The following is a 27,364-nucleotide window of genomic DNA, read 5'->3' on the forward strand; positions in this document are numbered from 1 at the left end:
TTTGTATTTGCAATAAACCCTAGGAATTGCTCTACGAATCTCTCATCCTTTCTTGAAAGATCCTGAAGAACAATCTGCATGGGTTCAGTCCATCTACAAACTTACAACTGCCATCTAGATAATTTTGGTAAAATGTCCTTATTTTTGGCCTAAACTTGGTGAAGTAGAGGAATATGTTTGCTCGAATTAGCTAGATGAAGCAGTTGCAAAGACAAGTGTTTACTTAGTTCTGCAGCTAATGATTATTCATTTGCGTGCTCCCTCCTTTCTTTCTTCTCTCTTTCCCTCCTTCGTCCCTCCCTTCCCTCCTCCCTTTGTCCTTCTCCCCTCCACCCCTCCTCCTTCCTTCCTCTATTTGCTTCCTCATTCAATCAAAAATGTTTACTGACTATATCACGTGGTGGAGGCTATGCTGGACTTGGTGATACAGAAATGCAAAAGACAGGAACTATCTCTTCAAAGATCCACCCCCCACCTCCCCGCCCAGAGGTAAATGATGCTAACTACCCTATGTAAGTATTTGAGGTTTTGCCCACATTGTACTCAGCCCCAGGACTCTGAGAAATCCAACGGAGCTCTTAAGAGAGAGATTCTGGGTAGGCCCCTGCTGATGAAGTTTCAGGCACAGTGTCCTTTGGATAGGAGGGAGACTTTTGTCTAAGCATCTTTCTGATTTTTTCAGATGAGGAAGGGAAAGAGAGAGAGAGGGTGAGCATGAGCTCCTAATCACCAGCATACCTTTTTGGGACATTGTCAAAAGAAAGATAAAATTGTCATGTCAAAAAAATGTGACATCAGCTTATTATTGTGTAAAATATACTGCCATATATTTATATTTCTATTTTATATTTATTAATCCTTTCATTAAGACAGAACGCCAACATAGAGGAAGCCTATTATGGTGGGCAGAATAATGCCCTCCCTCCAAGATGTTCACATCCTAATCCCAGAATCTGTGAATGTGTTACCTTACTTGGCAAAATGGACTTCGCAGGTGTGACTAAGAGTCTTGAGATGGGGAGATTATCCTGCATTATCTAAATGGGGCTAATGTAATCACAAGGGTCCTTATAAGGGAAAGAGGGAGGCAGAAATCACAATCAGGAAAGGAGATGTGATGATGGAAGCCACAGTAGGGTGATGTGGGGCCACGAACTAAGGAATGCAAGTGGTCTCTCGAAGCTGGTAAAGGCAAGGAGAAAATTCTCCCCTAGAACTTCGAGAAAGAACACAGCCCTACTAATGTCTTGATTTTACCTAAAAAAAGACCTAGTGAACCTGATTTCAGGCTTCTGATCCCCAGAACTGTAAGATAATAATTTTTATTGTTCTAAGCCCCTAAGTTGGTGGTAATATGTTCTAGCAGCAATAGGAAGCTAATACATCTATGGCCACAATTTTATCTTGAAGCCCCATAATCCCCTCTTACTTATCTGGTCAGAAAATGTTCACGCCTCAACTCATTTCATCGGTGACCTTCTCTTCTGGTGGCTTAGAGATAAATTCATTACCCATTCCTAGAAAGACTGTAGCAAACAAGAAGGAAAACTTACCCAGCTACATCTGGCATAGCAACGTGGTTGAAGAGCAGGGCAGGAAGGGACTGAACTAGAAGTCTGAAGTCCCAGGTCTGAGCTGTGGGAAAGTCTCCATGGTTCTCATATGAATCAGATAGTTTATTTGAGCTACGAGACCCCAACTAAGAGTCCACAAAGAGCATTCATATTCATTATGTCATTGTATCCTTCCAAGAAACAGAAAAGATCTTTTTTTTTTTTTTTAATAGCATTTTATTGAGTTTTAGGTGAAAGTTTACACAGCAAGTTAGGTTCCCATTTGACAATTTCCACACAAGTTGTTCAGTGACATTAGTTACTTTTATCACAATGTGTCAACATTCTCATCATTTGCATTCTGTTTGTTCCATTTCCAGCACTCTAGTTTCCCTGCCCCTTTATCTCCCCCTTCTTGCTTTGGAGGTATGTTGACATTCTGATCTCACACCAGCCTAGCCTAGCCTGTTGCCATCAAGTTGATTCTGACTCATAGGTCTCATACAGATGGTTTTTAAGTAGTCCACTGGCCACACGGGTAATATCCTTTATTGTGTGCCACCCTATTTTGCTAAAAGGTGATCTCAGGGGATAAGCTCAGTTCTACATTTACAGAGCATCTCCAGACCATAGCCTTGAGGAGTCCTGAGTTCTTTACTATTCCAGTTCGTTGGGCTTTTTTTTTTTTTTTAGGCATTTGATTTCTGCTCCACATTTTTCTGTCATTCTCTCTGGGACCATCTATTGTGACCCCAGTCAGAATGGTCAGTGGTGGTAGCCGGGCATCATCTATTGTGTCTGGTCTCAGGGTAGATGAGGTCATGGCTCATGTAGATCTATTTCTTCTCTGAGCTTTTGGTTACATCTTGACTGCGTGTTTGATCAATTTCAGACTGCAGCAGCTGAAAAAAATCTTCTATTTCTTCATCTTTGGCCCTAGTAGTTGGTGTGTAAATTTGAATAATAGTCGTATTAACTGGTCTTCCTTGTAGGCGTATGGATATTATCCTGTCACTGGCAGCATTGTACTTCAGGATAGATCTCGAAACGTTCTTTTTGATGATGAATGCAACACCATTCCTCTTCAAGTTGTCATTCCCAGCATAGTAGACTGTATGACTGTCCGATTCAAAATGGCCAATACCAGTCCATTTCAGCTCACTAATGCCTAGGACATTGATGTTTATGGATTCCATTTCCTTTTTGATGGTTTCCAATTTTCCTAGATTCATACTTCGTACATTCCAGGTTCCGATTATTAATGGATGTTTGCAGCTGTTTCTTCTCATTTTGAGTCATGCCACATCAGCAAATGAAGGTCCTGAAAGCTTTACTCCATCCACGTCATTAAGGTCGACTCTACTTTGAGGAGGCAGCTCTTCCCCAGTCATATTTTGAGTGCCTTCCAACCTGAGGGGCTCATCTTCCAGCACTGTACCAGTCAATGTTCCACTGCTATTCATAAGGTTTTCACTGGCTGATGCTTTTCAGAAGTAGACTGTCGGGTCCTTCTTCCTAGCCTGTCTTAGTCTGGAAGCTCAGCTGAAACCTGTCCTCCATGGATGACCCTGCTGGTATCTGAATACCGGTGGCATAGCTTCCAGCATCACAGCAACACGCAAGCCCCCACAGTACGATAAACTGACAGGCACATTGGGAGGATCATGGATAGGACAGTTCTATTTCTAGTTTTTTGAGAAAGTATCATACTGTTTTCCATAGTGGTTGTACCATTTTACAGTTCCACCAGCAATGGATAAGGGTTCCAGTCTCCCCACATCCTTGCCAACATGTGTTATCTGTTTTTTTGTTTGTTTTTAGTCAGGGTAAGATGGTATTTCATTGTAGTTTTGATTTGCATCTTTTTAAAGGTTAGTGATCATGAACATATTTTCATATGTTTGTTGGCTGCTTGGATGTCCTCTTTGGTGAAGGTTCTGTTCATGTCCTTTGCCCATTTTGTGATTGGGTTGTCTTTTTGTTGTTGAGTTATTACAGTTTTCTATAGATTTTAGAGATGGGACTTTTACTGGACAAGTCATTTCCAAAGATTTTTTTCCCCCTTAATAGATCTATTTACTCTTTTTTTTTTATTAACTTTTATTGAGCTTCAAGTGAACGTTTACAAATCAAGTCAGACTGTCACATATAAGTTTATATACACCTTACTCCGTACTCCCACTTGCTCTCCCCCTAATGAGTCAGCCCTTCCAGTCTCTCCTTTCGTGACAATTTTGCCAACTTCCAACTCTCTCTATCCTCCCATCCCCCCTCCAGACAGGAGATGCCAACACTCTATTTACTCTTTTAATAAAGTTTTTTGATGAGCATAAATTTTTAAGTTTTATGAGGTCCATTTATCTAGTTTGTCTTCTAGTGAATTTGTTGTTATGTTTGTTATCCTATTTTTACAAAAGATTAGATCCCATAGTTTTCTCCCTATGTTTGCTTCCAGGAATTTATGGTTTTAGGTTTAACATTTAGGTCTTTGACCCATTTTGAGTTAGTTTTTTTGTATGGTGTGAGGTATTGGTCCTGTTTCATTTTTCTGCAGGTGGATAATTAGTTTTGCCAGCAACGTTTATTAGAGATTGTTTCTGCCTCACTAAATGGCCTTTGACCCCTTGTCAAAAATCATTTGTCCATAGATGGCTGTGTTTAATTCTGAATTCTCACTTTTATTCCACTGGTCTATGTGTCTATCATTGAACCAATACCAGGATGTTTTGATTATGGTGGCTGTATAGTATGTTTTGATATCAGGGAGTGTGAGGCCTCCTACTTTGTTTTTTGTTTGTTTTTTCTTTTATATTGCTTTGGCTATTTGGGGGTGTCTTTCCTTTCCATATGAAGTTGGTCATTAGTTCTTCCATTTCAGGAAAGAATGTTGTTGGGATTTATATTGGGATTGTATTGTATCTGTACATTGCCTTAGGTAGAATTGACATTTTCACTATATTAAGTCTTCTAATCCATGAGCACAGGTATATTTCCATTTTTATGGGACTCTTGTAGTAGTATTTTATAATTTTCATTGTATAAGTCTTTTATGTCCTTGGTTAGGTTAGTTCCTAGGTATTTATCAATTTGGGAGTATTGTAACTTGTATTGTTTCCTTGATTTATTTTTCAGAGTACTCTTTGTTAGTGTAGAAGAACTCAACTGATTTTTGTGTGTTGATCTTGTACCCTGCGACATTGCTAAATCCTTCCATTAGTTCCAGCAGTTTTCTTGTGAAATCTTCAGGGTCTTCTATGTATAGAATCATGTTATCTGCAAACAGAGATAGTTTTACTTCTTTTCTGATTTGGATACTTTTTTATTTCTCTTTCTTGTCTTATTGCTCTGGCTAGGACTTCCAAAACAATGTTGAAGAAGAATGGTGATAATAACCATCCTTGTTTCATTCTCATTCTCCAAGGGAAGGCTCTCAGCCTTTCTCTATCGAATATAATGTTGCTTGTTAGTTTTGCATATATGCCCCTAATTATGTTGAAAAATTTCCCTTCTATTCCTATTTTGCTGAGAGTTTTTATCAGGAAATGGTGTTGAATTTCATCAAGTGCCTTTTCTGCATCAATCGATATGATGATATGGTTCTTTCCCTTGTTTTATTTATGTGGTGGATTACATTCATTGATTTTCTAATGTTGAACCACCCTCGAAATCCTGGTACAAATCCCACTTAATCATACCGTATGATTTTTTGATATGTTGCTGAAGTCTGTTGGCTAGAATTTTGTAAAAAATTTTTGCATCTATGTTCATAAGGAATACTGGTTTGTAAGTTTCTTTTTTGTGTTTTCTTTGCCTGGCTTAGGTATCAGGGTTATGCTGGTTTCATAGAAAGATTTCAGTAGTGTTCATTCCTCTTTCATGTTTTTTAAGAGATTGATATCAACTCTTCTCTGAATGTTTGGTAGAATTCTCCAGTGTAGCCATCTGGTCCCGGGCTTTTTTTTTTTATGTGTGTGTGTTCACAGTTTTTTAAATAACATCTTCAATCTCTGTTTTTGTAATGGGTCTGTTTAAATTTCTACTTCTGCTTGTGTTAGTTTAGGTAAGTAGTGTGTTTCTAAGAATTTGCCCATTTCGTCTAAGTTTTTTCAAATGTATTGGATTACAGTTTATCATAGTAATCCGTTATGATCTTTTTTATCTGTGTTGGATTGGTTGTAATGTCATCCATTTCATTTCTTAATTTGGTTATTTGCCTCATCTGTTTTTTTTTTTTTGTCAATATGTACAGTGGTTTGTCTATTTTACTGATCCTTTCAAAGAACTAACTTCTGGTTTTGGTGATTCCTTATACTGGTTTTCTGTTTTATATTTCATTTATTTCTGCCCTGATCGTTATTATTTCTTTTTTTTTGTGGTAGCTTTTGGCTTCTTTTGCTCTTCCTTTTCTGTTTGTTCAAGTTGTTGGCTTAAGTTAATGATTTTGGATCTTTCTTCTTTTTTAATGTAGGCATTTATTGCTCTGAATTTCCCTCTGAGTATTGCTTTTGCTGTGTCCCAATGGTTTTGATATGCTATATTTTCATTTGATTCAAGGCATTTTTTAAATTTCTTTCTTTCTTTTTTTTTATAGTAGTGTATTGTTTAGTTGCCACATATTTTTCCTATTGTTGATTTCTAGTTTCATACTCTTATGGTCAGAGAAGATGCTTTGTATGATTTCAATCTTTTTAAATTTGTTGAGACTTGTTTTGTCTCCTAGTATAAAAAAAAAATTTTTTTTTTTTATATAGTCTATTCTGGAAAATGATCCATGTGCACTGGAGAAGAATGTGTATTGTTCTGATGCTGGGTGGAGTGTTCTATATATGTTTGTTAGGTCCAATTGGTTATTATGGTTTTATTTAAGTTCTCAACATCCTTAGTGATCTTATTTTTAGATGTTCTGTCTATAATTGAAAGTGATGTGTTGAAGCCTCCTAGTATTATTGTGGAGTTGTGTATCCCTCCTTTCATATTAGTCAATATTTGTTTCATGTATTTTGGAGCATTGCTGTTAGGTGCACATATATCTATAACTGTTGTGTCTTCTTGCTGGATTGATTCTGTTACTATTATGTAATGTCCTTGTTTAGCTCTTGTTATAGATACCTTAAAGCCTATTTTATCTGATATCAGTATGGCCATACTTGCTCTTTTTTGTTTACTAGTTGCATGGAATATTTTTGTCCATCCTTTTATTTTCAGTCTGTCTGTGTCCTTATGTCTAAGATATGTTTCTTGTTTATTTTGTCTTCTAGTACATTTATTTTATCTTCCGTATGTTCAACTCTATTGTTAAGTGTTTTTCTTGCTTTTTCTAATTCAGTTGCCTTATTCTTCAGTTCCAGTAGCTCTCTTTGTGTTTTGGTTTTTTTTTTTTATGTTTTCAATATCCCTGTTGAGGCTCTCATTTTGTTCCTCCATTTGTTTCCTGATCTCTGCTAGCTTATTTTTTGTGTGTGATTTTTGCTTTCTTTAAACATATTTAGTACCATAGTTTGAAAATTTTCAATTTTTTCTGTTAGTCTGGCTTCCATAGGAGAAATTTTCTCTTCAAGTTTTTCTTTTGATTGGTCCTTCTTCTCTTGTGATTTTGTGTGCTTTACTATTTTTTGTTGAAATTAGACCACTTTGCTATCTTTTTTTTTACTTTAAATTTTGTATTCTCTTTTTGTGGGAAAATTTTCTGATTGGGTACCTGGTGGTGCAGCAGTCAAGGGCTCATCTGCTAACCAAAAGGCTGGGGCCTGCACCCACCAGCCACTCCACAAGAGAAAGATGTGGCAGCATGCCTCCATAGGGTTCATAGCCCTGGAAACCCACAAAGGGCAGCTCCACTCCACCCCATAGTAACTCCATGGGTAAGATTTAACCCAGTGGCAGTGGGCTGGTATCCTCTCCTGAGAACCATGGGAGGGAACTTTTACCCTTAGTTTTTTGTCAGTGCTGATTCAGGAGTTCTGGGTGCTTGACCTCTGGAATTCAATATGCACGTGAGGGCTGGGGGGTTAGCTGGTCATGAACATTGACATAAGTGGTGAGGCTCAACTTTTCTGTGTCAGAGGTGGGGGGATCTCTATGTCTTTCCCTTGTGGGCACCCCTGAACAGGCTCTCCTACAGTGTCCTGCTATGGGCAGGGAGCCAGCCATTTCCCTCTGTGTTGCCCATCTACCCAAAGTATTCCCTTCACCTGCTGCCCTTGCAGTTCCTCTCAGTACTAGTGCCTATCAATCTCAAGCCTCAGTGAGATTGTGCACTCTCTTGCAGTGTCACGGTCTTCCTTTACCCCCTCGCAATCATGCAGCCCATGAATTCTCACAGTCAGTCTGTGCCACATTAAAAAATTGGGCCACAGCTTCCTCAGATTAGCTCCCTTTCTGTGTTCCCTGTTCGGGTGTTGCCCAGTCCCATCCCCAAATGGCTTCAATGAGTAAGTGTACCAGATGGCAGCAGTTAGGTTCTTCCAGCTTCTGTGCCATCCCTGCTCCTCTCTCCCCTGTATCTGGACTCACTCTGACTCTCCAACACCTCAGCTGTTGTTTGGAGTTCTGAGGTCTCAGTCTATGCTTGTTTTTATTCGTTGTTCAGTGGATTAGTTGCTTGGGGAATAAATGGGAGCATCCACACACTTTGCCATCTTACTCCATCCTCCAACTTGTAAGATCTTAGCATCATCCCCAATTTTCTACTGAGGGAACCAAAATTCAGAAAATTTAAGTGACTGAACATAGGTCACAAAGTCAAATTAAGACCTGATTCTAGCATACATAATTTTGGTTTCCTTTTTGTCGATGAACTAAGTTTGAATTCCCAAGTTTCTAATTGCAGCTCTTCTACTTACCTGATATATGATCCTGGACAAATAACCTTCCCAAGTTCCAATAACTTAATTTTTAAAATGGGAAAAATAATAACACCTACAAAGAACTGTCATATTCATTGTGTCATTTGATGCATACAATAGATTTGTAAGATATTAACATCACCCCCAATTTTCTGCTGAGGGAACCAAAATGCAGAAACAACTTCTTTAGGTGTTGTTTTTATGAAATGATACATATAAAAAGAAGTCAGAAGTTTGAGGACAAAGAGGCCTCCAGACCTTCCCAGAACCCTCCTCTTAAGTACTTGGCATCTGCCATTGCCTCCTTAGAAAGCTCCCCCCCGCCCCCATGCTTTCATCCATTTATACCTGTCTGTGCACATGTAAAGCCTTCACATCGCACTTGACTTCGGCATGGTCTGCTGGTAACACAGTCTTCTGTTTCCTTGTCAGAGAAGCTGCATGGTTCCCCATGGAACTGAGATGGCCGGAGCAAGGAGGCATGTCTGTACTGTAGCAGAGAGGAGCAAGGTGAACCACGGGCATCAAGACAGAAGGTAAAAGCAGTGGAAGCCTATTATGGTGGGCAGAATAATAACTGCCCCCCTCAAGATGTCAATGACCTAATCTCAGGATCTGTGAATATTTTCCTTACATTGCAAAATGGACTTCACAGATGTGATTAAATTAAAGATCTTGAGATGGGGAAATTATCCAAATTGGGGGACCACAGGGATCATCAGAGCTGAGGATACTCTATACAAATGGATCCCTAGGCTAGGATTTAAGTTTCAGGCAGAGCACTGCATTATCTGATCTCTACTCTCCCAGCTGCTCGTGTTTCCCCTATTATATACACTTAATAATCTATGTTGTGATTGGCTATTTACCTGACTTTTTTCATCCAGACTGTAACCACTCTGAGGGAAGGGACCCTGTCTTTGATCTCTCTGTATCTATAGGGATCAGTAAAGATTTGCTCAATGTGGAAAAAGCATAGAATTTTGAGTCAAAAGTTGGTGAGTGCTTTCATGTAGCCCTTTCAATAATAAAGTAATCTCTCAGCTTAATTATTCCAATACATTGATTCAAGTATTCTTGTTTACTCCTTAAGGCAATCAGTATATTATAAATGAAAAAGTATGTTCTTTGGGACCACAACTGACTCTGACATTTCCTAATTATGTGATATTAGGCAAGTTACTTAACCTTTTTTGAATCTCGATTCACTCATCTGTAAAATGGATATAATAAATTACCTAAATGTACAGTTATGGAGATTAAATGAGACATATATAAAGAATTCAGAATTTCATTGGGTTACATAGTGGGCACTCAATTTCTTGTACTTATCTTTCCTTTTATTATTAATGATGTTTTAGTAGTCAATATTACTATATCTCTTATTATAAAAACATTGAGTGTGCTGGGCACTGCCACCCAATGTTGAAAAAGGTAGATGTTAGTTTTGCTTGTTTATTTTTAACCATAATTAGGCCCTCCAGCCTTCCTCAAGGAGGTCACAGATGGTGGCAGTAGTGGCGGGCACCAGGTAATCACAGCACAGTGTGATGACACCATGACTGAGAGGAAGTACAGAGTGGTCTGTAAGCTCATATGAAAATCCCTGATGCAAACTTAGGAGATGGAGGAAAGCTTCGGGAAGAAGTGACATATAAGCTGAGACCCTAAGACGAGTAGGGGTGTCAGGCAAACATGGAGAGCTGGCATGAGGAGGGTAGAGAAGAGCAGCTGGGTAGAGGAAATTGCTGAGCCAAAGTTGAGAGACTACAGATAATGGGCCTTGTTTAAGAAAACTAAAAGAAATTCATAATGGCTGGAAGGAAGAGTGCAAAAGGGTGAGTGGCAAGAGCTGGATGGACACATAGGCAGGAGCAGGTAAGAGAGGGCCTTCCAGACACCTGTAAGGTCTGATATGGTATTTTATCCAGTGGCTATGAGAAGCCACTGAAGGGTTTTAAGCAGAGAAGGGAGGTGATCAGGTTTAGGTGGTTTCAAAATGCTAGTTCCAGTCAAGATTTTGGTGCACCAAAGGGGCAAACTGGGACAGTAGCCCTTTTGCAGGATGGCACATTAACAAGGAGGGATAGATTGCCTAGTAAGCAAGATAAACACAACCTTACTTGTGCTTACTTACTAATTGGTAGTACACAATTTCACCTGTTGTGGTGAAACCCACGTGAAATTGTGCACTACAGACTAGTAAGTTAACACAATTAAGCCAGTGTGTATCTTGCTTACTGTTAGCTCGTGAGTACTGTGCTTACTGGTTTATCTACCCCTGCTAACAAGATATGGTTATCATTGGTATGGCATCTGCACTGATGGCTTTGAAAATCCAAAAAATACAAATAACCACTCATCCATGCTCCTTTATACTTCCAGAGGGTCTTTCTTCCTGGATGGCACAGCCTGGCAGGACAGGGATAAAGTCTTCAAAAAAGACTGCTAGAAGCTTAGCCCCAGGCTCTGAAGACAAAGTGGGTTTGAGGAGGGTAAAAAGGATGAAGGAAATACATCTCCCAATCGGTGTTGAAAGGCTTTGCTGAACCCCCAGCCAGCCACCCTGCAGACAGCGATGATGTACAGCTGATGTCTACAGCAAACTCAATGAGGAGGGATGTCTGGCTGGCTGACTCATGCTGAGTCTTCCTGGTTTTTGGTGCAGATGAAGCAATTATCCAGATAATTGGATCAATGTTGATAACTTCAGCAATAAAGCCTACTTTGGGGACTGAATAATCCTGCTTGGCTCTCCACATTGATCCAATTAACTGTGTAATTGTCCTGGGCCTACTTCCACAGCCTCCTTAGAGTCCTAGCCCATGGCTGGTTTGGCTTCCCAAGAAGCTGGAGAAATGGCAACCATCCTTTTATCTGACACATCTGTTGTTCTCAGAGCTGAGATCCTGAGTCAGCCTTCTTACAACAAGAAAGCCTAAAAAAAAAAAAAAAAATTGCAGAAACTGCATGTTTTTTATGATAGAAAACTAGAAAGGAACCAGTGATCTATCAATAATAAAAAAAAAAAATGTAGTTTCTGGAGTCTTCATTTACCCATCCTCCCAATAGAAAGTGTAACAAACCATGCTGATTTCCTTATAGAGGTGTCCTAAAAACACAATGAAATAAAACAACAAATTTTAACGGAGCACCTACTACTGGCCTATACACTGAAGATACAGAATTGAACACAACTTCAAAAGCTCCCTGTTTTTTAGTATAAAGGTAAATAATAAAGCATATAGTATGATAAATGGTAGGATAGAGGGGCAATAGGCAGCTATTGCAACTCATGGAAGGGTGCCTTATCTAACTGGAGCTGAGGTTGAAGAGAAGGCAAGGCAAGCCTTCTCAACAGAAATGGCCCCTGAGTAGAGTTTCAAACTATGAGTAGGAGTTAGCCAGGTGAGGGAAGTAGGGAAAATCACTCCTGCCTAAGAAAGTAGTAGGTATAAAAGTCCAGAGGTGACACAGAGAGTAAAATGATCCAAAAAATGCAAATGATCAGTGTAGCTGGAGTGGGAGATGTTTTATGGAAATATAGCCCAGGTCTAGGTCATGGAGGGCCTTAAATACCATGAGTCTAGACTTGATCCTATGGGCCATGGTAAACAGAATGGTTTCAAGCTGGGGAAAGACAGGTCAAATTTGATTTTTCCATAGTCTCACCCTGGTTGTATCATGAAAGATGGGTTGAAAGAGCAAAGTTGGAGTCACAAAGCCTAATTAGGAAGCTGCAAGAGTGAGCAAAAACAGAAGTGCTTTGGAAAAAACCTGAATGGCCAAAGAAAGGATCTAATTGGTACTAGGAAGCACACAGACAAATGATTCATTGATTAAATCAACCAACATTTATCAAGGGCCTAGTATGTGCCAGGTGCTATAGGTAATGTTTTAGCCAATCATGCTGAGAATCAGGGCTCCTGGAAGCTTAGAGCTTAGAGGCTGTGTACTTACCCTTTTCTTCTGGCAGGGATCACACGTGGTCCAGGAGGACCAGCTGGACAGTTCACAATCAATAGGCATCGGGGTGACATCCACACTGCGTGCCTGTCTGCTCTTGGCAAGGCTCTCGTTGATTGCATTTGACTCAAGGGAATGCAGCCTTTCACCTCTATGATGGCATTATGAGAGAAGAGATTCAATCATCAGAAATAAATTAAGTATATATCCATCTATCCATCCATTCAATAAATATATATGTGCTCATTTATGCAAGGCTATTATCTTCTCATTCAATATTGGTTTATTCATCCAACAAATATTTATTGAATACCCAGAAAGTGCTTAACATTATGGCTAGCTGTGGTCAAAAGAGTGTTGAACATGGATCAGAAGATAGCCCATTAGCAGCTGGGTGATCTTGGTCTGGTTTTTCAACCTCTATAAGCTTCACTTTTCTCACCTGTATAATGAGGATAATCATACCTACCTCATAAGGCTATTCCTAGGATTAAATAAGACAGTATACGTGAAAGCACTTTATAAACCCTAAAAACATGTAGGGAATGTAACAATAGCTAGCTGTATGATCCTAGGCAATTCATTCTCCAGCTCATCCCTGGGCCATTGTTTTAACTCTTGGAAAATGAGGGGCCTGAGCTAGGTGGTTTTTAAGGTGTCTTCTCATGTTAGGTGTCTATGAAACATTTGCTGAGAACAAAGTATATGCAGGGTTCTGTGCTACAGGGGGTACAGAGAAATATAAGACACAGGTTCTGCTTTCTGGAACTCACAGTTTGTCTTATAGTAGGAAAAGAGAAATGTGTCTCAAGTTTTAGCTCTATGGAGCTTTATCTGATAGACACGGTTTTTAAGCACGCAGGCTCCGCGGCCAGAGTTGCATGTTAGGAGGTCCCTGGCTGTGGTATGGAGGCCGGTGGTAAACTTGTTTGCAGGAATATGGTTTAGCAATTCTGAGGCTACTTTATATGTATACTGCTGTACACCATTGTTGTTAGTTCCCATCTGACTCTTGGAAACCCCATATTTGTCAGAGTAGGACTGTTTCATAACATCTTCAAGGCTGCGATCTTTCGGAAGTACATTTTCAAGCCTGTCTTCCGAGGCATCTCAGGGTGGGTTTGAACCACTGCCCTTTGGCTAGTAGTTGAGTGCTTAACTGTTTGTGCCACCCAGCGATTCCACTGGAGAGAGCTTGGAGGCAGGGAAAGCAGGCGGGAGGCTCTTGCAGTACCAATGAGTGATGTGAGCCTGAACTAGGGCAGTGGCCAGGAGAGGGAGAATAGGGACGACAGACCTATGAGATACTTCTCAGGTGAAACTGATAGAAAGTGATGGGTAGTTGGATGGGGGTGAGTTAGAGGAAGACAGGAGTTTAGGTTGATGCCAATTTCCAGTTTGAGTGTATGAGAGGACGGCGAACGTGGGAGGTAAAGAGAAGGCTTGTTGGGGGAAGATGTGAGTTTCAGTTGGGATATGTTGAGTTCAGGTTTTCATGGAACACTTGTGTAGAGTTATTCAGTAAGTAGTTGAGAGTAAGAGACAGATTTGTACAAGAGACACAGATCTGATCATGAAAAGTTATGGGAGAGGATAGGACTATTTTTAAGAGGAGAAGCAGGTCAAGGATAAGCCCTTGGGGAACATCAGCAGACCAGGGGAGACTGGTGCCACAGCAGTCAGGGCAGGCAGAGTCTTTAGAGCACGGCTTCAAACCAGTTCTTTTCAGTTTGAACCTCTCTGAGAATTTGCATTTCTAACAAGTTGCCTGCTAAGAATTTGCGTTTCTAACAAGTTCCCAGAAAGTTACATATAAGAATCACCCGGAGATTTTGTTAACTGTAGATTCTGATTCAGTATATCTGGGGTGGAAATGCAAATTCTCAGCAGGCAACTTGTTAGAAATGCAAATTTTTAGCAGGGGTTCAAAATGAATTGAACTGGTTTGAAGCCCTGCACTAGAGATGAGTGGGGGTGAGGCCTGTGGGTAGCGAAGGGCAGTGCAGTCACATAACATGAGACCGGATGCATGTCATGAAAAGGCAATGCTTTTTGTTGGGTTCTGGACACACAGTGGGACAGGCAATTAAAAAAACAAAACAAAACAGTGAATGAGTGAGCACGCTATTTAATCTGTCTAAGCTTAAGTTTCACTATCTATAATATGATGGTTGTAATCTTATTTTTAATTTTTCTTCCATGTGAAAGAGTGTACGACCCTGTAAAATCTGTAATTTGTGTTCATTTTCAAACCAAGAAAGAAGAGCAAAAACTGAGATTTGCTGAGCACCTATGAATGGGTCGAGCACTGTGATAGGAGTTTTTCCCCATGCTATCTCATTGAATCCGAACAGCAATGTTAGAAGGCAGCTCTGCAGCACTGCCACCTTGACCAAGAGAGACAGTGACCTGTCCGTTGTCATGCAGCTGGTATGTGGCAGGATCTGAGCCAAGGTCTGTTTGATCTTAGAACCTGTGCTTTGTCCATTGCCTCATGCTGCCTGGAAGGGTACCAAGCAGGTATCAACTCTATAATAATTTCCTCAGGTCTCTAGGTAAAACGTGTTTCAACCCTATATCCAAAATTGAGTCATTAGAGACAGCATCACAGAGTTTTCACTGCCTCAAATACATAGTATGTCACTCCAGACAAGGTCATTAACAATACATTCTCACTTGGCAAAAGTCCTAAAAAGAGGATAATATTAACTACAGTGAAATCCATCTCCCTGACTGCCCCAGAGACCAGCAAAAATCAATTGCCTAGTAAAGTTGGATCTTCAACTAAAGGTCAAAGATGCTACTAGAGAAAACCACAGGTAGATACTTTGAAATGGTTACCTGAGACAGGACACTGCACCAGCGGGGAGCTTCAGAATGTGCTCTTATCTACTAATTTGCCCAGGTTTGACAAAACAATATTGTCTGTGATTCGGCTTCTCCTAAGTATGTATTTGACAGCTCTGCAGGATACTCCCTTCCTACTATAACTACAAAACAGTTACATTGTGTTTTTAGCAGCTATCAACCCAACTCAGGGGCCTCAGTTGAAACTGAGTGGGTAAGTAACCTGCACACACGCTATTAACAGTCACAGTTACTGTCCTGAGATTTGAAAGCCTGTTAATGTGCAAGATGATCATTTACAGAAGGAACTTGGTGAAAAGTAGTTATATTATAACCACCAGAGCTCTTATTCTTGCACCCAATTTTCATTACGGAGGGGCAATATAATGAAGTAATCAGCTGAATAAATTGTTTGTTTGTAAATTACATTGGATAAGATGTGCCTAGTTTATTAGTAGTACAAAATGCAAATCTAAAAGAAAGGCTAGTATTAAATTGCATCTTTAATTCCTTAGTAGAGCATAAAAAACAAAACAAAAACCAATTACATCAGAACCCCTGTGTATGGTTACAACACACGCCTTTCGCGCCTATGAATTTCTGCAGAAACAAACCAGATGGACATTTTGACTTATTCACTTGACTACTCTCATTTAAAGGCCTGTATGTTTTTAATGTTGAAAAAATTAAACATGTCTGTAGAAGTACAGAAAATAAAATAGTAAACATACCCATGTACTCCCCACCCCAGACTGGCAGTTGCTAACATTTTGACATACATGCTTCAAGTTGTATTTTTTAAATAATAATAAATAATTCCCTACAAATCTGATATCTTTGTTTTACACCAGCCCCAGGTCCTTTTCCCTCCCCTCCTCCTCAGAGGGGAGTATTGTCTTGAATTTGGTATGTATCCTTCCTGTCTCTTTTAAAATCTTTTTATGTATGTTTACATATACACACTATATAGAATTGCTTTGTGTGTACTTTACTCATACCGTACAAATCATTTCGCAACCTGCTTTTGTCAATCAGCATTGTGTTTCTGAGTGCTGTCTATGCTGACACACAAAGAGATCTAGTTTGTTTTTTTCATCTGAATGTTCCAGCATAGGAAATATATTACATTTATTCTTTTTCATTTTGAAGAACATTTATATTTTTTCCAATGTTTTGCGAATAATGCTACAATAAACACCCTTCTGTGAGTCCTTGGAACGTGTGCTCCTTCTCCTTAAGGACTGGCCGGGATGTACCTTTCTCTGGGGTGCAGGAAATGCTGTTGCCAGCACTAGGACATATTTCACTGGGCCCACATCTCCCACTCTTTCTAATGGGTGTCTCTGATCAAAATAAAGATGGATCCATCACTCGGCAGGATTAGGTCAGCAGTAAATTGCCAGCCATCAGCTTATATAGATGGGGTGCGTCAATGTATTTTGGCTTTCTGTAGAAATGCCCTGACACAACAACTTTCTTGTCACACACAATTTGTTAGGCAGCTGCATTCCCTTTGCAAATAGCATCCTTCCTCTTTGCTAGAAGAGGCAGCTTCTGGGTGGCAGGCTTTCAATTTCTCTTCTCTATGTCATTTGCTGTTGTAGACCTTAAATTTAAAGCAACATCTCAAGGCAACAAACACGTGGCCCAGAGATACAGAAATGGCATGGGAATCCAGCAAGTCAGATATACAAAGCAGGTGGAGGGGGCAATGCATTCGTGAGAGGCAGAAGGATGCAGGGAGAATGCAGGGGTCTGGAACCAGAAGAAAAAATGGCTTTGAATCCATATTTTCATTATTTGAATAATCCATATTTTGAATCCATATTCTGCCACGTTACCTGAGTTGCCTAGGGATGTTATCTCTCCAAGGCTGTTTTCCTCTGTAAAACTGGAAATAATGCCCTTTGCCTTGAATGGCTATGAGGATTAGAGCTAATATATCTAAGTGCCTAGTTCAGAGTGGTCATCAATAAGTGAGAGCTCTTATCACAATGTGAGGATTACTTCATCTGACTTCATTACAGCAATAAACAAAAATGAAATCTTCCTTAGCTAATATTAAGGAGGTCTCAGCATGATTCGTTCCAGAACTGAAGACTATCCTTCCACTTCGTGGATGGTATTCAAATGTAGCCATGTTCAGGACTGCCCCACGGGAGTCATGGGTAGAGGCTAGAGCACTGGATCTGGATTCAGGCATGAGTTTGAATCTCAGGGCTTAGCAAACACAGTGAATACTTTCTCCTTTCAAGCATCAGTTTGCTCTTCTACATAGTGAAAATAAGAGCTAATACTCCCTCATGACATCATCGTGAGGATGAAACAGGCTTCCCAAACCACTCCACTCACCCACTCGCACTTCCACTTCCAACCTCCGAGTGAACTTCCTAATATATAAATCTGGTCATGTCGCGCCTTTGCCTGAAGCACTTCAGTGGCTCCCCCTTGCATACAGGATGAAGTTCAAGCTCCTCAGCTGACACGCTATATACCAGTTGCTACGGAGTCCATTCCGACTGATGGAGATTCCATGTGTGTCAGAGTAGGACTGTGCCCCATAGAGTTTTCAATGGCTGATTTTTGGAAGTAGATTGCCAGGTCTTTCTTCCAAGGAGCTTTGGGTGGACTCAAACCACTGACCTTTTGGTTAGCAGCTGAGTGCATTAACTTTTTGCACCACCCAGGAACTCTAGCTGGCACACTAGTGACCCCCAGCTCTGCCTATGATCTGACTCCCACTTATTCCAGCTCTATGTCATCCCTTGTAGCTCCCCACCTCTGCCTGTGCTTGAGGCTGACTCATGTGTACCTGAAGCTTCAGGAACAAGTCTGGCTCTTTCACACTTCCATATCTCTGCCAGTGCTGCTCCCTCTGCCTGGGATACTCATTACCACCTTAGTCATTTGCCAAACACCTACTTATATGTAAAGATTCAGCTCAAGCATGATCTCTTCTAGAAGCCTTTCTAGACCCCACCACCAGTAGTAGAACTGACCACTCCTTCCTTGTCTCCCCCCGCCCCCGTGCCATCTCTTGCAACAGTACACATGGTATATGTTCACATGTTGACTTTCTCATTGAGGACAAGAGCTCCTTGGATCTTACTCATCTCTGTAGCCTCAGGAGGGGGCTTTGCACAGGCACACAGTGCTGCAGGTGGGATTGCTATGGTTCCCTTAAATTCTCAGTTCCAGATACATTTCTTTGGGTCCTGAACACCTCTGTTTACACATAGTACACACAAGGAAGGTCTTGGCAACTTAGTTATTCTTGGGGCCGACTTAGGATTTCTGATAATCATGATAAAAACCAAACCAAACCAAACCAAACCAAAACCATTGCCATCAAGTTGATTCTGACTCACAGCAACCCCACAGGACAGAGAAGAATGGCACCGTAGGGTTTCCAAGGAGTGGCTGGTGGGTTTGAACTGCTGACCTTTTGGTTAACAGCACTATGCCATAATCACGATACCCCCCAAAAACCTGAAACTTTGCCATTGAGTTAGTTCCGACTCATAGTGACCCCATAAAACAGAACTGTCCCATAAGGTTTCCAAGGAGTGGCTGGTAGATTCGAGCTGTTGACCTTTTGGTTAGCAGCCAAGCTGTTAACTATAAACCAAACCAAACCAAACCCAGTGCTGTTGAGTCGATTCCGACTCATAGTGACCCTATAGGGCAGAGTAGAACTGCCCCATAGAGTTTCCAAGGAGTGCCTGGTGGATTCGAACTGCTGACCCTTTGGTTACCAGCCATAGCACTTAACCACTATGCCACCAGGGTTTCCGCTCTTAACTATAGCTACTATTTACTAAGTGCCCAATGGGTACTGAATATTCATAGTCCTGGTTCCAGGGGTGGTGCCCAGTGGGGACTGAGTACTCACCAGAGCTGAGACCAGAGGGGTGTCCTGTGGGTACTTCTTCCATTAAGCAAGAAGGCCGTGCTCAGACAGCACTTACAGGCTGAATAACAGAACGGCACTAACACTCCTTTTTCTCATAGGACTGTTCACAAGGAGGCCCAGGAGGTCTGAAGGGCTTCAACACCTCATGGTGAGGGTGTCTCAGGCATGAGGAGGGTCCCCAGATGGCCAAGTCACTGGTGCTTCTTTCACTGGAGCTCAAGTTTCAGTTTTTCACTCAGGTATTTTCTTTAGCCTATTTTGTAGCCTATTAATAAAACCAAATCAAACCCATTCCTGTCGAGTCGATTCCAACTCATAGCGACCCTATAGGACAGACTAGAACTGCCCCACAGAGTTTCCAAGGAGCAGCTGGTGGATTCGGACTGCCAACCTTTTGGTTAGCAGCCATAGCTCTTAACCACTACACCAGCAGGGCTATTAACAGATAAAAGAAATTGATGAATGTAGGGGGTTGAACTGTTTCCCTCAAAAAGATCTGTTGAAATCCTGACCCCTACTATCTGTCAATGCGATCTTATTTGGAAATAGGGTCTTTGCAGATGTAATCAAGTTAAGATGAGGTCATACTGGATTAGGGTGGGCCCTAGGTCCAATGAAGAGGAGAGGACACCCAGAGACACACACACACAGAGAAGGCCGTGTAAAGATGGAGGCAGGGATTGGAGTGATACAGCTACAAGTAAAGAAATACCAAGGACTGCTGAAAATTACCAGAAGCTAGGAGGGAAGCATGGAAAAGAGTCTCCCTCCGAGCCTCCATAAGGAGCCAGTCATACTGACACCTTGATTTTGGAATTCCAGACTCCAGAACTGTGAGTGAATAAATTCCTGTTGTTTAAAGCCACCCAGTTTGTGATATTTTATTCCAGTAGCTCTAGGAAACGAATACAATGAAATAAATCCATTAGGATTTAACTGCTAGGAACATATGGAATCTGCTGTGAGAGAGAGAGAACGTGAGAGCCTAAAGAATTTAGATTGATGAGCTCATACAGTGCGTCACTAATATATTAAAATCGCTCATGAATTGGCTCTTATTTTGCATATATAACAAACCTTGCTTTGCATAAAGAATCACACCGTGGCTTTGTTCAGAATACAGAATGAATATCCTATTCTTCTCAGCATGACAAAATACGTTTAAACATGTCACTTTCTTACAGGAACTTTTGTTAAAGTCAGCCACTTGGTTCCACAATAATTTGAAGAGAGTTGTTGATATTATTTTATCAGATGCATGCAAATTTCTTCAGGAGATGTTCCCCATTCAATAGGAACATGACAGAGAGACGGTCAGCATTATGTGGCATTATATTCCTTGTCATATTATTGATCAGGGAATCATTTGTAACTGTCACTCACCTGATGCCAGGCAAACTGAGACAAGCCAGCACAGCATAGAGAAGGAACAGCTTTGCCAGCACTCTCCAAGCCCATGTCCTGGGCATCTTCATTTCCCTGTGCCAGGAGATGAGCCGGGGGCCCTAGACCCATGAAAGGCCTGCTTGGTGAGTGTCACTGTCCGCTTCTGTCCCCTCAGAACAAACAGTTCAGCAAAGCAAACAGAAAGTACCCAGTGACTGGAAGCTTCTTAGACTTTGCACAGATGGAAAATGTACCAGTGACACTGGAAGCCAATGAGAATGAGGGAAAACTGCATAACTTGATTTTTATTCATATCCTAACAGATTTTTGGGTAAGCAGCTGAGCAGACACACTGCCAGGGAGGCCATAAGGAGTATGGGTTCAAATCCTTCCTCTTCTTCTTACTAGCTTCAGGGCTTGGGCAAGTTATTTTACTTGTGTGCCTCAGTTTCCTCATATGCAAAATGTTGTCGTTGTTAGCCTCAACTCATGGCAACGCCACACACGAAGGAATGAAATGGACCATGTCTGTGATCGGTTGGGGATCCACAGGATTTTCATTTGTTGATTTTTGGAAGTAGGCCACCAGACATTTATTCCTAGTCTGCCTTCGTCTGGAAGCTCTGTTGAAACCATTTCAACATCATAGCAACACACAGCCTGTATAGTCAGATGGGTGGTGACTGCACACGAAGCGCATTGACTGGGAATCAAACCCTGGTCTCCCATGTGCAAGGTGAGAATTCTGCTACTGAACCACCAATATGAGGGTTAAATAAATCAACGTTAAGTGCAGTGCAGAATAGAAACATGTTGAACACTGGGACATGTGTGTATTATTACCAAGCAGAATGCAGGGTTTGGAGTCAGACTGGTCTAGATTTGAACTTCAATTTCACCTCTTTCTAGCTGTATGATTTTGAGTAAGATGGCAAGAGGCTATAAAGCTCTAGAGACTTCTCCTCCTGAGTTCAAATTCTCTCTGTATAATTCACCAGCTGTGTGCCCTGGGGCAAATTACTAACCCTACCTGAGCCTGAGTTTCTAAAAAAAGGGATAACAATACTACCACCCCATAGGATTGTTGTGAAGATTAAGTAAATTTCAATTTATGAAGCACTTTGAACAGTGCCTGGCACATACTTGGTGCTCTGTCTGTGTTGCTGTTGTTGGGTACCATCAAGTTGGTCCCTGACTCATAGCAACTCCATGCACAACAAGATCTAAACAAAATGCTGTCTGGTACTACACCATCCCTATGACTGGTTGCAGATCAAACAGCTGTGATTCACAGGGTTTTTGTTGGCCAATTTTCAGAAGTAGATTGCCAGGCCTTTCTTCCTAGTCTGTCTTAATCTGGAAGCTCCACTGAAGCCTGCTTAGCGTCACAGCAACATGCAAGCCTCCACTGGCAGACAGGCGGTGGCTGTGCACGAGGTGCATTGACCGGAAATCAAACCATGGTCTCCTGCATGAAAAGTGAGAATTCTATCACTGGACCGCCAATGTTGCCCTGATGTCTTAGTCATCTAGTGCTGCTGTAACAGAAATACCACCAGTGGATAGTTTTAACAAAGAGAAATTTATTCTCTCACAGTCTAGTAGGTTACAAGTCCAAATTCAGGGTGTCAGCTCCAGGGAAAGGCTTTCTCTCTGTGTTGGCTCTGGAAGAAGAGTCCTTGTCAGCAATCTTACCCTGGTCAAGGAGCTTCTTAGGTGCAGGGACACCAGGTCCAAAGGACGTGTTCTTCTCCCGGTGCTGCTTTCTTGGTGGTATGAGGTCCCCAGCTCTCTGCTTGCTTCCTTTTCCTTTTGTCTCTTGAGAGATAAAAGGTGCTTCAAGCCCCAGGGAAACTCCCTTTAGACTGGATCAGGGAGGCGACCTGAGTAAGGGTCTTTACCCTTACTCTTAACCCTAATCCTCTTAACATAAAATTACAATCACAAAATGGGGGACAACCACACAATATTAGGAATCATGGCCTAATGAAGTTGACACATATTTTTGGGGGGACACAATTCTATCCATGACATTTCACCCTTTGACCCCCCAAAAATCACATCCTTGTACCATGCAAAACATATTCACCCCATTATATCATAGCAAAAGTCTTAACTCCAAGTCCAAAATCCAAAAATTCCTCTTCATTTGTGAAATTTAGAATACAAGTTGTCTGCTTCCGAAGGTACAATGGCAGAACAGGCACAAGCTAGACATTTCCATTACAATGGGAGAAACTGGAGGGAAAGAGGGACAACAGGCACCAAGCAAGTCAGCAGAACACATTACATTTGCCCTCAAAGCTTTGAAAATAATTCTCTGTTCTCTGAGACAATTTACACAATAACCCTGCCCTCCAGCCTCTAGGTACTGGCCACACTCTCCATATTGAGTGGAGACCCCTCAGCCCTGGGCTTCAGCTCTGCCTTCCAGGCCCACTGGGATAGCAACTCTGCTCCCTCAGCTTTAGGTGCACCATTCTCCTAGTCCATGTGAGTGGTGACTCTGCCCTTAGAAACACCAGAGGCCATGGCTCCACCCTTTGAAACCCCAGAGGTCATTGACATGCCTTTTGAGACTGAGACAGCTCAGCTTCTTGTGTTGTCTCTTCAGCTTCTGCTTCCTGGTTTCTTGGCCCCTGGGCTTCTCAGGCCTCATGCTGGTATCTACCCTGCTGGGGCAAGTGTTCCAAAGCTCTGTAGCTCCACAGATAAGTGCAGAGGCAATCCACTCTTCCAGGAAGCCTCCTGCGCACAGGCACTCAGCTTTCTCCCTCCATGGGTCAGCTCTGGCACTGTCTGGTGTTGATCTCTTGGTCCTGCTGCTGCAGGTTCTCTGCTGTTGCCATTTCTCTGCCACTGCAGGTCCTCTGCTGTGCTGGTCCTCTGCCACTGTTGCAACTCTATCCACTCAGTTTCAAAACTGCTTCCACATTTTAGGTATCTGTTAGAGCAGCACCCCACTCTCAGCACCAAATTCTGCCTTAGTCATCTAGTGCTGTTATAACAGAAATACCACAGGTGGATGGTTCTAACAAAGAAAATTTATTCTTTCACAGTCTAGTAGGTTACAAGTCCAAATTCAGTGTGTCAGCTCCAGGGGAAGGCTTTGTCTCTCTGTCGGCTCTGGATGAAGGTCCTTGTCATCAATCTTCCCCTGGTTGAGGGTTTCTCAGGCATAGGGACCCCAGGTCCAAAGGGTGTGCTCTGCTTCTGGTGCAGTTTTCTTGGTGGTACGAGGCCCCCAACTCTCTGCTTGCTTCCCAGGGTCGAAAGGCAAGAATTCTATCACTAAGCCACAGATGTTACCCTGCCCTCTCTATAAATGAGCTGATATTTTTATTGATCATCTCTGATTGTTTCCTCATGTGTAAAATTAGGTGGGCTATGCCTACCTATCACTCCAAGTTGGGAGGATCTGATGAGATACTGTGAAAATATTTCACAAATAGGCATTATAAAAATGTTAAGTACAAGATAATAATTACCCAACTACGTGCTATTTTTCTTATATAATTTATGTAGATTATGCCGTCAAGTTGATTCCAACTCATAGTGACCCCACAGGGTTTCCAAGGCTGTAAATCTCTACAGAAGCAGACTGGCACATCTTTTTCTAGAGAAGCCACTCGTGGTTTCGAACCACCAACTTTTGGCTTAACAGTTGATCTCTTTAACCAGGGCTCCTTTATATATATATATGTATATGTATGTAGGAGCCCTGGTGGCACAGTGGTTAAAAGCTTGGCTGCTAACGAAAAGGTCGGCGGTTTGAGTACAGAAGCTGCTCCTTGGAAACCCTATGGGACAATTCTACTCTGTCCTTTAGGGTGCTATGGGTCAGAATTGATAGGATCGCAATGGTTTATATAAATGTGTGTGTGTATATGTATATATATATATATATATATAAGCAGGCATCAGGACTGGTGGAAGACTCCTTAACAACCTGTGTTATGCAGATGACACAGCCTTGCTTGTTGAAAGTGAAGAGGACTTGAAGCACTTACTGATGAAGATTCAAGACCACAGCCTTCAGTATGGATTACACTTCAACATAAAGAAAACAAAAATCCTCACAACCGGACCAGTAAGCAACATCATGATAAATGGGGAAAAGGTTGAGCTTGTCAAGGATTTTATTTTACTTGGATCCATAATCAACACCTATGGAAGCAGCAGTCAAGAAATCAAAAGACGCATTGCATTGGGCAAATCTGCTGCAAAAGACCTCTTTAAGGTGTTGAAAAGCAAAGATGTCACCTTGAAGACTAAGGTGCACCTGACCCAAGCCATGGTATTTTCAATTGCATCATATGCATGTGAAAGGTGGACGATGAATACGGAGGACAGAAAAAGAATTGACACCTTTGAATTGTGGTGTTGGCGAAGAATACTGAATATACCATGGACTGCCAAAAGAATGAACAAATCTGTCTTGGAAGAAGTACAACCAAAATGCTCCATAGAAGCAAGGATGGCGAGACTACATCTTACATATTTTGGACACGTCAGGAGAGATCAGTCCCTGGAGAAGGACATCACGCTTCATAAAGTACAGGGTCACCAAAGAAGAGAAAGACCCTCAACGAGATGGATTGACACAGTGGCTGTAACAATGGGCTCAAGCTTAACAACAATTGTCGGCATGGTGCAGGACCAGTCAGTATTTCATTCCGTTGTACATAGGATCGCTATGAGTCGGAGCTGACCCAACGGCATCTGACAATAACAAACAACAACATAGCAATGGTCTACTACACTTTACCTAACAACAAATATATATATATATGTATATATATATACACATACATGTATACATTCATACGTAAGTTCTTGTTGGGAGGTAAAGTGTAACAACAACATATATATACACACACACACACATACATATATACATACATATGTAAGTTCTTTACCTAACAACAACAAATATATATATGTATGTGTGTGTATATAAAAAAAAATATATAAATATTTGTTGTTGTTACATCTACATACATATATTTGTAAGTTCTTGTTGGGAGGTAAAGTGTAGTAGACCATTGCTATGTTGTTGTTTGTTATCGTCAGATGCTGTTGGGTCAATTCCAACTCATAGCGATCCTATGTACAATGGAATGAAATACTGCCTGGTCCTGCACAATTCTCACAATCCTTGCTATGTTTGAACCCACTGTTGCAGTCACTATGCTGATCCATCTCATTGAAGGTCTTCCTCCTTTTCACTGACTCTCTGCTTTCCTAAGCATGATGTCTTTCTCCAGGCACTGATCCCTCCTGATAACATTTCCAAAGCATGTGAGATGAAGTCTTGCCATTCTTGCTTCAAAGGAGCACTCTGGCTGTACTTCTTTTGAGATAGACTTGTTTGTTCATCTGGCAGTCCATGGTACATTCAATACTCCTCGCCAACACCATAATTCAAAGGGATCAATTCTTCTTCAGTTTTCCATATTCATTGTCCAGCTTTCCCATGTATATGAGGTGATTGAAAATATCATGGCTTGAGTCAGGCACACCTTATTCCTCAAGCTGAGATCTTTGCTTTTCACCACTTTAAAGAGGTCTTTCATAGCAGATTTGCCCAATGCAATATGTTGTATGATTTCTTGACTGCTACTTCCGTGGGCGCTGATTGTGGATCCTAGTAAAATAAAATCCTTGACAATTTCAACGTTTTCTTTGTTTATTGTGATATTGCTTATTGGTTCAGTTATTGGAATTTTTGTTTGCTTCATGTTGAAGTGTAATCCATACCGAAGGCTGTAGTCTTTGATCTTCATCAGTGCTTCAAGTCCTCTTCCTTTCAGCAAGCAATGTTGTGTCATCTGCATAATGTAGGTTAAGTGAGTCTTCCACCAATCCTGATGTCACATTCTTTTTCACATAGTTCAGCTTCTCAGATTATTTGCTCAGCATACAGATGGAATAAGTTTGGTAAAAGGACACAACACTGATGCACACACTTCTGATTTTAAACCAAGCACTATCCCCTTATTCTGTTCAAATGACTGCCTCTTGGTCTGTGTACACATTTCACATGAGCACAATTAAGTGTTCTGGAATTCCCATTCTTCTCAATGTTATCCATAATTTGTTATCATCCACACAGTTGAATGCCTTTGCGTAGTCAAGAAAACACCTTTCTGGTAAAGGCCTTTCTGGTATCCTCTGCTTTCAGCAAAGATCCATGTGACATCAGCAATGATATCCTTGGTTCCACACCCTCTTCTGAATCTGGCTTGAATTTCTGGCAGTTCCACATCAATATACTGCTGCAACCATTTTTGAATGATCTTAAGCAAAATTTTACTTGTGTGTGATGACATCGTTCGATAATTTCTGCGTTCTCTTGGATCATGTTTCTTTGGAATGGGCACAAATATGGATCTCTTCCAGTTAGTTGGCCAGGTGGTTGTCTTCCAAATTTCTTGGCACAGATAAGTGAGCACCTTCAGAGCTGCATCTCAATTGGTATTCCGTCAATTCCTGGAGCCTTGTTTTTTTGCCAATGCCTTCAATGCAGCTTGGACTTCTTCCTTCGATACCATCGGCTCTTGATCATATGCTAAGTCCTAAAATGGTGAATGTTGAACAATTCTTTTTGGTACAGTGACCCTGTGTATTCCTTCCATCTTATTTTGGTGCTTCCTGCTTTGTTTAATATTTTCCCCATAAACCCACTAATCCATTAGAATCCTTCAAAATTGCCATCAAAGCTTAAATTTTTTTTCAGTTCTTTCGGCTTGAGAAATGCTGAACATGTTCTTCCTTTTTGGTTTTCTAACTCCAGGTCTTTGCGCATTTCATTGTAATACTTTACTTTGTCTTCCCTAGCCGCCCTTTGAAAT

The 27,364-nt window shown here is 41.2% G+C and overlaps 1 protein-coding gene across 1 annotated transcript in view; it reads right to left on the minus strand.

Annotated features, from left to right (window-relative positions):
- Nucleotides 1–20,599, minus strand: part of C8B (complement C8 beta chain) — a 68,540-nt gene extending 47,941 nt beyond the window's left edge. The window contains exons 1-3 of the mRNA XM_049875969.1: nucleotides 20,508–20,599; nucleotides 12,359–12,515; nucleotides 8,747–8,888 (exon numbers count right to left, since the gene is read on the minus strand). Coding sequence (XP_049731926.1) covers nucleotides 8,747–8,888; nucleotides 12,359–12,515; nucleotides 20,508–20,599 — 391 coding nt within the window. The remainder of the gene's footprint in view (nucleotides 1–8,746; nucleotides 8,889–12,358; nucleotides 12,516–20,507) is intronic.
- Between the last annotated feature and the right edge of the window lie 6,765 nt (nucleotides 20,600–27,364).

This window comes from Elephas maximus, chromosome 3 (genome assembly GCF_024166365.1).
Source record: "Elephas maximus indicus isolate mEleMax1 chromosome 3, mEleMax1 primary haplotype, whole genome shotgun sequence".
Lineage (NCBI taxonomy): Eukaryota > Metazoa > Chordata > Mammalia > Proboscidea > Elephantidae > Elephas > Elephas maximus.